Source organism: Dermochelys coriacea, chromosome 10 (genome assembly GCF_009764565.3).
Source record: "Dermochelys coriacea isolate rDerCor1 chromosome 10, rDerCor1.pri.v4, whole genome shotgun sequence".
Taxonomy (NCBI): domain Eukaryota; kingdom Metazoa; phylum Chordata; order Testudines; family Dermochelyidae; genus Dermochelys; species Dermochelys coriacea.
The window spans coordinates 22,266,214-22,280,592 of NC_050077.1; the positions used below are offsets into that span (position 1 = coordinate 22,266,214).

General features: G+C 37.1%; 1 protein-coding gene and 1 long non-coding RNA gene across 15 annotated transcripts in view; one reads left to right on the top strand and one right to left on the bottom strand.

Annotated features, from left to right (window-relative positions):
- The window catches only part of MRTFB (myocardin related transcription factor B), a 225,753-nt gene that overhangs the window by 202,855 nt on the left and 8,519 nt on the right, over nucleotides 1-14,379 (top strand). For 7 of the 13 annotated variants that reach the window (XM_043493351.1, XM_043493352.1, XM_038417939.2 and 4 more), the window contains one exon: nucleotides 7,083-8,994. The exons of 4 other annotated variants lie outside the window; for them this stretch is intronic. In XM_043493351.1, the coding sequence (XP_043349286.1) occupies nucleotides 7,083-7,618 (536 nt within the window). In that variant the 3' untranslated portion in view covers nucleotides 7,619-8,994. Of the gene's footprint in view, nucleotides 1-7,082; nucleotides 8,995-14,379 lie in introns of those variants that run through there. 2 more of the 13 variants (XM_043493354.1, XM_043493355.1) reach the window with 1 other exon arrangement.
- LOC122455996 overlaps nucleotides 1-14,379 on the bottom strand; it is a 45,799-nt gene that overhangs the window by 2,245 nt on the left and 29,175 nt on the right. The window lies entirely within an intron of this gene.

Consider the following 14,379-nt stretch of genomic DNA (forward strand, 5'->3'; position numbering starts at 1 on the left):
TTTAAAAATTAGAACAAGAAGTTAAGATGCGACGGGAAGAAAGGAGTAAGGAAAAAATGGGGCCACTACAGCTGCAGGGTCTCCTCTGCTGGAGCAAGTGGATATTTAGGTACCAAACATGGCATTTATTATTCCTCTTCAATTCTCTAAGAACACTGTACCTAAATGCAAAGTATTTCAAAGGCCAAAGTTCTATTAGCACTGAGGAAAATAATCATTCATCCTATACCCCAAGCTGACTGCTGCTGTAGAAGGCTGTCAATTGTGATACATTAGCTTTAGACAATGACAAAAATATTTTAGTAGACAATATACATGTAGTTCTACATTTTAACTAGACAGCTATTTATCAAGGTTTCAGCTCTCATTTTGAGGCAAGTGAAACATTTATTTCAGGGGTATTTGGGAAGTAAACTATTTATGGTTCTGATCCAGTTCAGAGGAAAGAGATGTAATTAAAATCTGCTCTGTAGATTTATATGAATTAAATTTTGAAAAAAGTGATGTGTATTTAAAATAAAAGGACAATGCTATATCCAGAGTCTTACAAACACATACTTTTGTAAATTTAGTATATTCCTCTCATCTGCCATTCTAGAAAACGTTTCTTCCCCATTTGTCTAGAACATTGTTTCTCAATGACTGTTCCATGGCCTGGTGCCAGTCCCTGGTATCAAAAAGGTTGTGAAACACTGCTCTAGAATACTGGCCATTCTGCTCATGCTGCCCAATCTTTTTCTGGGCTCTTTCACATACTCCTGACTCCATGCAGCCCTAATCTTAGAATGTTAGCAAGCCTGGAGAACCACTTCAATCACTCTCTTTAGATAAATTATTTACGTGGTAAAAGCTCTCAGTAGCTTCCCCTTTCTAACAGGGTACAATAATAATTTCCAGGGTCAGTATCCTTGATGTGGTTCTAGTTCTTCCGCCATAGATCCTGTGTATTATTGACTATCATCATCACATCAAGCCAATTATGGTTGCAGAGTGTTTGCATCTGCCACCTGAGGAAAAACCTGCACTCTAATTCTCACCATTCATTATGTCTGCTAACAGCAGTATGGCATCGTGTTTGGTAGAATGGAAGAAAGAGACACATAAAAGGAAAACTTCATATTAGAATCTGGAAGAGACACTATATACAGAATAAAGCATGTTTCCATTGTAATGTACAAAATTAACAAATTAAAACCTAACCCTCAAAGAAACTATTGGGGGAAATAGGCATAAAATGTGCACACACACTTTAGTTAATGGCTAACGTCCTGTCCCATTTAATCAAGTAAATTAAAACATGACATAATTAATCTTCCAGTCAGCATTTAAACTAAGGTTAAAGATCAGAAAGCAACTCTGAACAAAAGAATTTTGCAAACTAGCACTGGCATAAAAATGTACATAAAATTCACTGTAGGCTGAGAATATACTCAGAGGAAAATGTTCTGATAGCAAGTAATCAAATTAGTGTAATATTTAGTGTTGCTTCCATAAGGTATTGATGAGTGGCAAGATAAAACTGATTGTTCAGCAGTAGCTGGAATTTCAACCACATCCTAAAAAAATCTATAGTATTTCTGTTAGTCAAAATTAACTGAAGAGTTATAATAAACTTGAATTACACAATGCAGAAATTGTATAATCTGAAAGCAAAACAGCTGCCTGTACAGACTAACCACAATATAAGACCTTTGTCATGATCGAACTATTACACAAAAATTCAAACATCTTAATACAGAACAATCAAGCTTTGTTTAATGTGCACAAATGGTTCTAATGCTTCCAAAAACATCTTCATGCTAATGGTTCTATGCTTCTCATTTCAAAATAATGATGTAAAGTTACAGGAAATGGTAAAGAACACATTATTATGCTTACTCAGATATATACAAACATCTGTAGCAGAGGGTGAAGAAATTACGGTTTGATCAGTCAGAGTTATTTGCCAATTCTTGTAAATTTTGCAAAGAAGTTAAGCAAAAATACCATTGCAGATATTTTCCATCATCTTATTAAAAAGGGAAAGACCCCCCTTCCTGGGTTATTGTCCTAACCTACATGAGCTCTGCACTAAAAACCTCTGCCATTATAATGTGTTTTTTAACATTTTTTTATATCAACAGAAGCCCTCTTGCAGATGCAGTTATGCTGGCCAAAAACTGCTTTTGCTGACATAGATAAGGCCCTACTTGAATTGCGGCTGAGTTGCAGACAAGCAATAACAGACCTTATTATTATTGGCACATGGCAGGGCATCCACTGGCAAAATTGCAGTGGAAGCCTAATATTGTGGAATCCGCAATATCGCAAATTAAGCTGGGTCTTAGATATAGCTTATTTTGTTTGGGAAACTAATGTGAGCTATACCAGCAAAAGCACATTTTCGCCATGAGAAACGGTCTCTACTAGCTGCATTTACTAGAACAGCTATACCAGCAAACCTTTTTTAGTGAAGACTAGACTCAAGAAAACCGTGTAGATTGGTAGACAAAAAAGCTTTTCATTGTCTTCACTTAAAAGTTTCATGTGAAAAAATTGTTTTTTTAATAAATGTTCAGTTAATAAATGTACAACAGAGGCATGATCTTGCAACTAGTTCCTTTAACTTTACTGGGGCTATTTGATTAAGAGCAGCAGGACTGTAGTTTAGAAAGAGCTAATAAACAAGGCATAAGAAAAAAAAGTAGGCACACTTAACTTGTAAGCAATGTTCCCTGTAATTTTTGACAGGCAGAGTGCGCAAAAACTTTCTTCTGTGCAAATTTTTGAAACAGAGTTCAAATTTGTGCGCCATGAGGCAAATGTGCCCAAGCGAGAAAAATGCTTATACATTTAAAAAGTTGCAATTTGTGTCAACTTATATGGGTTTTCAGATAGACATCATAAGTAAAAAAAGAAAAACAAAAGTTTGTGTTTTAAATTTAAAAATTTCCTTAAATAAATAAATAAATTATTATCGGCCAAGAATAAGATATGTAATTACAAATGCATTTTAATTTTCTTATTGGTGGAAATGTCAGACTGCTAAACTAACCTTACTGTTTTTCCCTGCGATCTTTTTCAGTTTGCCTATTCAGTATAAACTCTGTCCAGATCTATCAGTCCTCCATCCAGGTGGTAACTCTTAATACACATCGGCATGTTCAAATGATCTACTAGTAAATAATTTCATAGTTTGTTTTTTAGTGTGTTCATTAAGCTAACACCACGCTCGCAGTCTGCACTTGATGCTAAGAATGTTCCTCCAATATCCATCAACTTTGCAAGATCCTGAAACCGTTCGTTCTGGTGAGCAAATGTCACCATATTCAGGGAACTTAAAACCAAGTGGCTTTTGATTCTTTTGGCTACTGCAAACTTGAAGTCATACTGACTGACTATAACAATCTCTTCAGCAAGAAAGTCTTTGTATTTTGAACACAGGGATTTGACCTGATAACTTTGCTGCACAATCAAAAGCGGACCATTCCTGGACTTCATCCTCTGGAAACCTGTCTGCCAAATATGCACACAAGATGTTTATGAAAGTTATTATGGAACTGGTATCAATTTCATTATTTTCTTGAGAGCTCATATTTAAGAGAGCCTTAACTTTGTCACTCCATAAGACTGAATCGCCAAGGTACTGTCTTCTGATCTTGTTCAGTTTATCTCGGGCAAGGTGAAATGCTTCAAGAGGTGTAAGGCCCTGTTTCTGGAGCATCGTGGATAGTGAAGCCAGCTCCAACAAAACATCATTCAAAACTTCTAATGTTATTCAGTATTTCATGGTATTCAGCCTTTTGTGGCAGTATTTAGAAACTGGAACAGTATCTTTGTCCTGCTCAAAATATTCCAGAAGAGGATTATAGTTCGAATAATTGCTCGAAATGCCTAGATAACCAGCGCACTTCATTGAGTGGCCTGAAAGCCACTGACTTGCATTCAGAAGCATCCACTATTTCCTGAAATTTGCATTTTCTCCTGGATGACTGACAGAACACAGTATAGACAATTCTCATTAAGGTTTTGATGTCTCTTATCAGCTTGACCTCTTTCCATTCATTGTAAATCCCTGAGTCTTCCTGGTGTGCAATGCAATGTTGCTGAACTAAGTGTTGAATATCACGTTTCAGCTGAGCCGCCATGCCATTGAGTTTGCCCAACATCACGGAGGCACCATCAGATGTGAACATCACCATTTTCATTAGATCAAGTTGGTGGGTTTTTTTAAAAAATCTTTGATTGCAGACACTATTGAAGCAGCATCACATTCTTGCAAGCGTAATAGTCCACCAAACAAAGTTTTATAGCCTGCAGAATTTATGGATCTATATTTAAAGTAGAGTATCAAGTATGTTAATGGATATATCAGTGCTTTCATCAACAGCTAGAGTATGAAACATTGCCAATGTTGTTTCATGCATGAAGTCATTTTGGACAATGCAGTTGATAATTTCAAGAAATTCAAACACATAATTTTTATTTCTCCAGCTTGCTGGTATGCGCACATACTTTTCCATATGGTCATTAATATCCTGAACAGAAAGCTTTGAGCTGTTCATTTTAATAGCCAACACCACATTGTCAATAATTACCTTGATTTCTTCTGGGTTTGAGCGCTTGCGTTCAAGATTAATTTCTGCTTTTCAGTTGGACTTTCAAGAATCATGCTAAGCAATCTGCTCCGTAAGGAAGGGCTTTTGTTTCCAAGTCTTGTTTCACCATCTATATGAGACTTATTTGACAGATGATGCTTTCAGAAATCCAACTTCCATACATTGTTCCACATTCTTCCAGTTGAAAATTCTCTCAGAGCTCTGGCATCTCAACAATATACACAAATCACTCTGTTGTCCTCATCATATGTGAATATTTCACAAAGTTTAACAGGCATTATACTATGTGACTTCGGTGTAACTGTCTCTATAGTCTCATCCAGCCGTCCAGATTTAAATGAAGTCGCTGTTCTTTTATGCTTTAGACTGCTAGACAGTGACATTTTGGGATTGATTTTTTTATCAGATTGGTCTATTTAAAATTAATACTTTTATTATATGGCTACTATTTCAATGTGCTTAACAGCGTGACTCGACAAAAAGGCAAATGGGAGATCATTAAGATCAGGATAGCGGAAGTTTGTGCATAGCTCCGATCACATCCATGTATCTGTGGCAAAAAAACACGGGGAAAATGGTAAAACATCACAAGCAAATGTATGAAGTCCAATGCCTGTGAAAGATTTCAGTCATGAAAACAACACTTACCTTTGTTCATTTCTGGGAAATCTTTGCAGTTCCTTAGCAACTACAGCTAGGCATTTTGACTTATTCGCATGTACTTGAGTTTGTACACAGCCAAATGAACAGACTACAAGGAGATGTGTGGGCCCCCCCCCCCCCACCCACCGTCCCGATGTGATCAACGTTCCACATTCAAAATACTGGTGGGGATGAGTATGATTCATTGCCCTCCTTTCCCTTTCTCGCCCCCCTTGCCAGCTAGTAGAATCTGGCTGTGGTGATAGATGGCAGGCGAACAATATCAAAAGTTGCCTGTAAATAAGGGGACCAGATTGCAAGAGTGAAATATCAGGACACACTCGGCGAGTGGGGGGTGGGTGGAGGGAGGAAACAGAGCCACATAGCTCCCCTGGCCTGCACTCCCTGAACCCACTATCCCCAGAGCCCCCCCACAACCTCCCACATTTGACACAAATGCACAATGCTGTGCACACCAACATCCCTGCCCAGCGCCCCCACGCCCACAGCAGCTGCCCAGTGCCCCACACAGAACTCCCCCACTCAATAGTTTCCCAATACACACACATTTCTCCACCCTCCCAGTGCCCTTCCCCAAAGCCCCACCCCCACAACTAAACAATGCCCCACACAGACCCCCGCCCAGTGCCCTGACACATCTCCCCCACTGCCTAGCACCCCAAAACACACAAACCTCCCTCACTGCCCAGCGTCCTGTATACCCTTACAGGCCCCACACACCTCCCAGATACTCACTCCACCACACCCTGCCCCCTTCCCTGGCCGCACTCACTAGCCCTGCTGGGAGGTCTCTGGCTCCTAGGGTCAGAGCAGCGGGGGGGGGGGGGTGTCTTCACTCTCCATGTGCTGTGCCTGCCACAAATGTGAGTTCCGTGGCTCCCACTGGCCGGGAAAAGCACCAATGGGAGCTGCCGGAGCGGGGCTTGCAGGCGCTGGCAGCATATAGAGACCCTAAGAGCCAGCAGGTCTCTCTGGCTCTTAGGGTCAGATCGGGTTAGGTCGGGGGGGAGGCACCTGCAAGCAGGAAGCACCGCCACGCCAGCCCTGGGACTTTGGCGGTGATGGCGAGCGGGCATCCCGACCGATGTGCGGTCAGGACGCGAGACAAATGTGTGCATGGTGTTTCCCCGTGCGCACAGAGTTTAGAATCTATGCGCGCACACAACTTAAAGGGAACAGTGCTTTAAGGTTAAGTAAATTGTTCTGTTAGCCTCCTCAACGACTTGTGCAGTTACTGCTTAAGTAGAAATGTCCTTTTAATAGGAAAAACACTAGGTGAGCTCTTGTTCTAAGGTAATATTTAGTACTAAGTTATGAAGCAGCTGTATAACTGTAGTAAAATACAGTTGACATAGCACTAGTATTTCAGATCTTCAATTTAGACAGACCATGGACATCATGTTAGTCCTCCTCAAATTAAATGCAGTATTTCAGACTTGCTGAAATACTACTGAAAAGAAAAGATGTGGAGATCAGTTTAAAAGACTTTGTGTCTCATTATTTGCAGTGTTGTTACAGCCATGTTGGTCCCAGGATATTAGACAGATGAAATGGATCAGGAGTTGGTCCAATAAAAGATACTGCCTAAAGAAGCATTGTGTGTAATTTGAAAAGCTTGTCTTTTTCATCAACAAAAGTTGATCCAAGAAGAGAGATTATCTCAGCCACCTTCTCTCATTATTAAAATGGTAAACAACTTCACATGCTTAGTTTAGATTTACAGTTCATACCTCAAAGTATTTAGTAGCTGAATATTTGAAGATACTTAATCTTTGTTTGCTCTTTATTTTCATGGATTTATTTTAACTTTCTTTTATACAGAGATTTCCCTCCCTCTAAAAGAGGAACCATCTCCCATTTCCAAAATGAGACCAGTTACAGCCAATATCACCACAATGCCAGTGAACACAGTGATATGTCGCCCACCACCACAAGTCCAAATGGCACCTCCTATGTCTTTAGAACCAACAAACAGTTTATCTATAAGTTTGGAGAACCAACTTGAAGCTCTCTTGGATGGACATTTACCTTCAGGTAATGAAATTCCTCAACTAACAAGCAGTAGCGAGGACAGAGAATCATTTTCTCTGATTGAAGATCTTCAGAATGATCTGCTTAATCACTCCAGCATGCTTGATCATGCTCATTCACCCATGGAAACAGCTGACCAACAATTCACTGCTAATAGTTCCTGTTTATCTCTTGACCTTCCTGACACAAATTTAGACAATATGGAGTGGTTAGACATTTCCATGCCCAATTCCTCATCAGGGCTTACTCCTCTGAGCTCTACTGCCCCAAGTATGTTTTCTACTGACTTTCTAGATCCACAAGACCTACAGTTGCACTGGGATTAAGCTATAGAGGTGCAGCAGATGAAAATTTGACTTTATCTGTTTACAGTATAGGTCCTTTATGATACTATTCTGATTGCAAATAAGGTAAATTACCACAGAATGATTGGAAAGGAGAAATGCTTGATGCTAATTCTGCATTAATGTTGAAGTATACAAGTAAGTTTCTTTACCCTTCTATCAATAATGCAGATCAGAGCCATCTGGGAATTATACTTCACAGGTGAGAGAATGATTGTAGTTATTGATTAAAAGTACCACCACGAAGAAAGCAGTGTATATAGGAAATAGCATTGATACACCTTCATAATGCTCAAACGAACTGCAAAATGTGTGGTCATTTGATTAGACTTTAAACAGAAGAAAAATAATGCAATCTGATTTCAACCTACTGTACCAATAAAGAGTATACATTGAGGGAAGATAAGATATCACTGCACTTGATTGTTCCTGTGGACAGCCTGAGCCAAGATCAAGAGGCATTGTAAGGGCAAAGGCAACTAAAAGCACTGGCTGGTTCAGTGAAATTTCACTTGTCTAGAGTCTTTAAATTTGTTCAAGTTGTTTTTGTATTTTATTTTCTGTGACTTTTAGAAAATTCCTCTTTCTCTCTTTCATTTTTAAATCCTGAAGGAAGAACTTAACTGCATCCAAAGGGATATTTTAAATGTAATCGCACACAATCCACTGTAGCAAGGCCAGGTATATTGAGAACACTGAATTTTCTATAGCAACACTTTGGATTTATTAGATATGTATATATCAGACAGTTATTAGTATACTTTTTACCTTTGTGACTTGTACAGCTTATTTTTGTGGAGGCAGAGTAGCAGTGGTCACCAAACCAATAGACTATAGTATTCTAAGAATATTTAATACCCAAGTTTACTTCCATTGTTTCAGAGACTATTTGCTAGAGATATTCATCTAGCTAAATCTCTCAAAGAATCATTTCAGGATATTAAAATGTTTACAGGACAATACAAGAGGAGTTCCATATTATTCTTGTAGGCCTTGATCTTGCAAACATTTATGGACATGAGTAAGACATGCTGACCTCAGTTAAAATTTTTGCAGGGTCACGGTCAGAATGCATAAGATGTACACAAGATAGCAACACACCGACTCCCTAACCCCTGAATATATCTTAGGTAAAGAGCAATGAAAAGATAGAAAAGCTTCAAGATGTAAAATTCAACACTATTAAGGATTAATGCTTCAAAAAATAGAATAGATGACTGTAGGAAAAAAAAACAGTAGTTAGTTGAGGGCACGCTGGATTGGTAGCGAGGGGTTGTCATTTGTTACTACACGCCCATAATTTGCTCTTTATAGAATTTCTCACTTTTTAGAAACTAACATGAAAATGCTTTGAAAAACAAACCAGAATGCAAATAGGAATTAAATATTCTAGAACTCTATTTTATTTGTCATACAATAACTTTAACAGTATTGCTGTAACTAATACATACATATTCCCACAAAATTAAGATCAGACATAAAGCAATTTCTGGGCTGAAAATGGGTCTCAGTTCAGAAACAATTGTTTTTTCAGTTTAAAAAATAACATTTAGCAAGTGATTAGTGCACAGTGTGGTGTGAAAGCTTATGCCATTTTGCAGAGGTAAACTGTTATCAAAGAAATGCTGGAAACAAACTAAAAGTGGTTGCTGTTAACTGTACAGTAACCATTTTAATAAGCATACCAAAATGAACTTTCAAAATGGCTGTTAGTACTTCTAGATTATAATAGTCCAAATTCTTATAACTTCCTAAATTACCAAATCATGAAGTGTGAGCCATTAGTTCTGCTTGAGCAGAGTTCTGTTAACTAAGTATAAACACAGAAATCCAGACTAATGGATTACATAGCAGACTAAGGGACTAAATAAGCATCTGTACTTTTGGGGATGGAGCAGATCAACATTTTGCAATCAGAAAAGGAGTACTTGTGGCACATTAGAGACTAACAAATTTATTTGAGCATAAGCTTTCATGAGCTACAGCTTACTTCATCGGATGCATTTGGTGGAAAATACAGTGGGGAGCTTTATATACACACACAGAGAACATGAAACAATGGGTTTTATCATACACACTGTAAGAAGAGTGATCACTTAAGATGAGCCATCACCAACAGCAGGGGAGGGAAAGAAGGAAAACCTTTCATGGTGACAAGCAAGGTAGGCTATTTCCAGCAGTTAACAAGAACATCTGAGGAACAGTGGGGGGGAGAAATAACATGGGGAAATAGTTTTACTTCGTGTAATGACACATCCATTCCCAGTCTCTATTCAAGCCTAAATTAATTGTATCCAGTTTGCAAATTAATTCCAATTCAGCAGTCTCTCATTGGAGTCTGTTTTTGAAGGTTTTTTCTGAAGGATAGCCACTCTCAGGTCTAAAGCTTATGCTCTAATAAATTTGTTAGTCTCTAAGGTGCCACAAGTACTCCTTTTCTTTTTGCGAATACAGACTAACACGGCTGCTACTCTAAAACTCTCAGATCTGTAATCGAGTGACTCCTTTTCTTTTTGCGAATACAGACTAACACAGCTGCTACTCTGAAACCTGTCATTTTGCAAACATTTTCATATCAAGATATGTAATTAGTTTTAAACAATTCATAAAAGGCCACACTTATGAAGATGCCAATTCATACATGTAGTTTGGTTTTAAACATAAAACATTCTAAGAAAATATCTGTCATATTAACAAAAAGTAAAGAAATTCAAAGTTGAGGGATAAGATGCTATCCTTATTCCACACTGTTGTGCCTAGATATTGCCAGAAGTAGTTGTGCATACAATACTTGGGTATAATGTTACAAAAAGACTGTCTGCCTTAAGTTTTGATTGTCTTGGCTTTGGTATTATACATACTGTTACTTATGTGTAGTATTTTGCTTTTAATATTGATGAACAGAGTAGGGTTCTTCAGATAATAAATGAACAAATACCCTAACCTTTACCCATTCCACTTGGCGACCCTCTCTAGGGGGGTGATCCTATGAGGTGCTAAGTGCCTACTCTGAGTGTTAAAGGCATTCAGCACCTTGGAGGAATAGGTGCTTGGTCTGGTAGCTAGACCTGTGTATGAAATGTATAGTTTTATGCTACTATGATAGTATATTAGGTATGATATTGTACTAAAAATGTGCAGTGTGAAATGTGACACCAGACCAAAGATGGTAGTAACAAAATGACCCCTTTTGTCTTTGCCTTCTGTTTAAATGTGATGAAGGTGATTTTAACTAAAATCAGTTTTCTAGTTGAGGAAAAAAAATTTTTGATGTGCATGTAAATATAGCTTCATACTGGCAATATTGTATAGTATATTGCTATACAAATACCCTTATTGGCAATGTAGAATGTTAACAAACCTATAGGAATCTGTGTGCAGAAAAAAAATCCCATATATCTAAAATGTGCTGATACCAGTACAGAATTGCTTTCTACTCATATTGGTTCAATTCACGTAAAACTAAGAGATAATTATACCTGTCCTTGAAATAGAAATGTGATTTTGTACAGTTCAGAATTACTTGTATTGTAAAACCTTACACACACACACACACACACACACATATAGATATATGTATGTTTGCTTTAGAGAATGTATGTTGTGAAATGTGCTACAATATTTGCCATATTCATACATACCTGGCATTGTGGAAAAATTTTCTTGTGCATGTTTTAAATGATTGTTTTTGTAATATAAAAAAGACAAATCTTTAATAATGACTGTACAGACTTGTGACTGCTACCACTAGAGTGGTATTTCTCATTGTGAGAACAGTTGCACTTGCAAAAGAATGCACTGATACCAAATTCACCAAGCTAGCTAAAGTAGACTAACAAAACATGGTTCCTGTGAACTGCACTGTTAGTGGATGGTAACATCACAATTAAGGATACCATTTTTATCACTAAATTTACCACAGAAAGTTTTTCTTCTGCACTTCTAGTGCCCTTAGTGAGGCATATAAATTTACAAAATACCCTTATATGCCATTTTTCTTGCACACTAAACAGTTGATTATCTCTGTCATAAATTTAAAAGGCTTCTCAAGGGCAGAATTTATGGCAATTATTCTCTGCACAACTTTAGGATCCAATTCTGAAACCTGAACTTGCAACAGTGAAGGTTTTCAGAATCAGGTTTTTAAAGAGCTAAGTGCCACAACATTTAGGAAGAACTTCCTACTCCTATGCTGAAATCTTTTTTAAACAACTAAAATATAGTTAGTTCACCAAGGTAACCTTAAGGTAGGAAAGCAGGTATATAAAATAAGCAACATATGGTTGTTTTCTATTGGTATTTGCCTATGCCAATATACAACACACATCTGTAGGGCTGAAAATTGTAACAGATACGCAACAGAATTGATAACCCAGCACAAGCTGTCAAACTGCTCTAGAGGTCACAAAAGACGACTCACTGTAATCACAGAATACTTTAACTGGAAGGGCCTTGTAAAGCTGACTGATGCATCATCATTTATTTGGATTGCATCCTAATTTTTTTTTAAACTGGAAAATAAATATTAGGACATAGTGCCACAGAATTCTGAATAAAGAACCCTTAAATGTTGAAACACTTTACAGTTGTAGAACTGTTAAATTTTTAAATCTGTTTTCCTATCACCTTTCTTATCAATCAAATAACATAGCTGTAAAGTGATTAAGTGGAACACACATAAGAGGATCATTATCTGAGCTCTCAAATCTAATTAACCTGTATGTTTGAGCAACAGTCCCCTTTTACATCAAGTTGTTAAATGTAAAAGGAAATTGGAAGCAAGCACTGATGTTCATGCTTCAGTGCAGTTCCACATTAGAAAAGGAGAGACTGCATTCTGCAGTGTCTGAGTTCGAATGCAAAGAATTTTCTTATCCAGTGTGTAAAACGTAGCTTTAGAAATCTAGCAGTCATCATGGTAACTGTTATGAGGGCTACTTTTCAGCAAAGAATAGTAACAAGTACACCTTTATAAAACAGTGTAACAATTGTGATTTTTTTGGTAAGACTACTGATTAAATAATCAAAAGGAGATACACAGCCTCAAATAAAATAATAGGAACCAAAGCATTGTCATTTATATTGCCAAAGAGGCATTTTGTATTTTAAAGGAAAAAAGTCAGTCCCAAAAAGTATTATCCACTTACTTAGTTACACTTTTTAAAAATTAAGGATGTAGATATTTCTGAAATTGTTTTTGATGTTAACAGCACACATTTGTTGTTTTGTTTGAGAAATTGTATTAAGTAATATCTGGTTTCTTTCTTCATTGTTGCTTGCAGTAGAAATAATGCTTATCGTGATAGGTGTTTCTCTTCTTATTTTCATAGTCGCAATTATGTCTTAGCATCTCACTTTATGAAAAAAGAAGAAAGATACTAATCTGTAGAGCCCTCTTCATTTAAGCACTAGTTTATTAAATAAAAATTATGGCAATCAGGATGTCCATTTATGTATTGCCTTTCTAGAAGAAACCATGATGCCTTTGTATTTGCTGTTTGCACCCCTGAGATAAATTCCATATCTTTGAATGCCATATGTTTTGCACATTGTACTGTATATATGTAATGCATACTGTATTTTTATATGTGTAGTACATTTAACAAATATTTTGTACATAGTGGCAACATTGTAGCTACTGAGGAAATGTCTGACATCAGCATTTTTGCTATGTGTCTCAAATAAAAAAGAAACTCTACATTTTTTGTTCATGTCTGACAAATAATATTTCAGAGAGTAATCAGCAAAAGCAATCAAAAACATGCCATCAGAAATATTCTTAACTCCTGACCCACTGCTACGGTAACACCTGGGTAACCACAGTCCCCAAAAGGAATGAGAATAAAAATATATAGGTACAAATACCCTAAAAATGGATTTTTAAAATTTAACAGCATAACAAATTGAAGCCTTTAAAATTTAACTGGGGGGGGGGGGACAACCAAACAAACAGGGATATTTGTAAAGGAGTGAATACCAGACCAGCTGCATGTTCCATTCTAGAAATTAAGCAGAAGATCCATACTGTACATGGTATATTTTATATTTAGAACTATACAAATTTATCTTGCCAGCACCCAGACATCATGATTTTAAGCAACAAAATGAAAATCAACTAGAACTTTCCTTTAAAGACCAGAAAAAAACTTAGATGCCAAATACCATGTGTGGGAGCAAACTTTTGCCACTTAGCAAGAAAACAGACAATGGCTTTTGGAGAGGATTAGCACGGTCATATTGCAGTGGAACATAAATTCACCAAAATCAGTTTTACACCACACTCTCCATCATCAACTGAGGAACATGAAAAATGGGTTTCTTAATTACCAGGGCTAAATAGCAAATTCTTATAACTATTGGCATTATAAATACTGTGTAGTCATCCCTTCTAGAAACTGTAAACAGAAAACCACAAACCTGACAAGTTCACTTGTTTGAACATGTTTTTACAAGTGAGAAAATAACATTTTGGGACTCAGGTGTGAGAGTAATGTTATTTCCATTACTTTAAAATGCAAATGAACATTTCTGTGCAGCTCTTTAGAAATTCCACGGCTGTGGATCACTACTCCTATTCACAATTTTTTTTTTTTTTGGTTGAGAAAACTGGTATCAAACACCCTCCAGTTTATAATGATAATGTCAAATGGTTTAAAATTCACAAAGTGTAATGCTTGTCTAGAACAGTAAGAACCCCTGCATAGCTGCTGCATGTTTATCTGTTTCAAATGGAATAGAAGAGT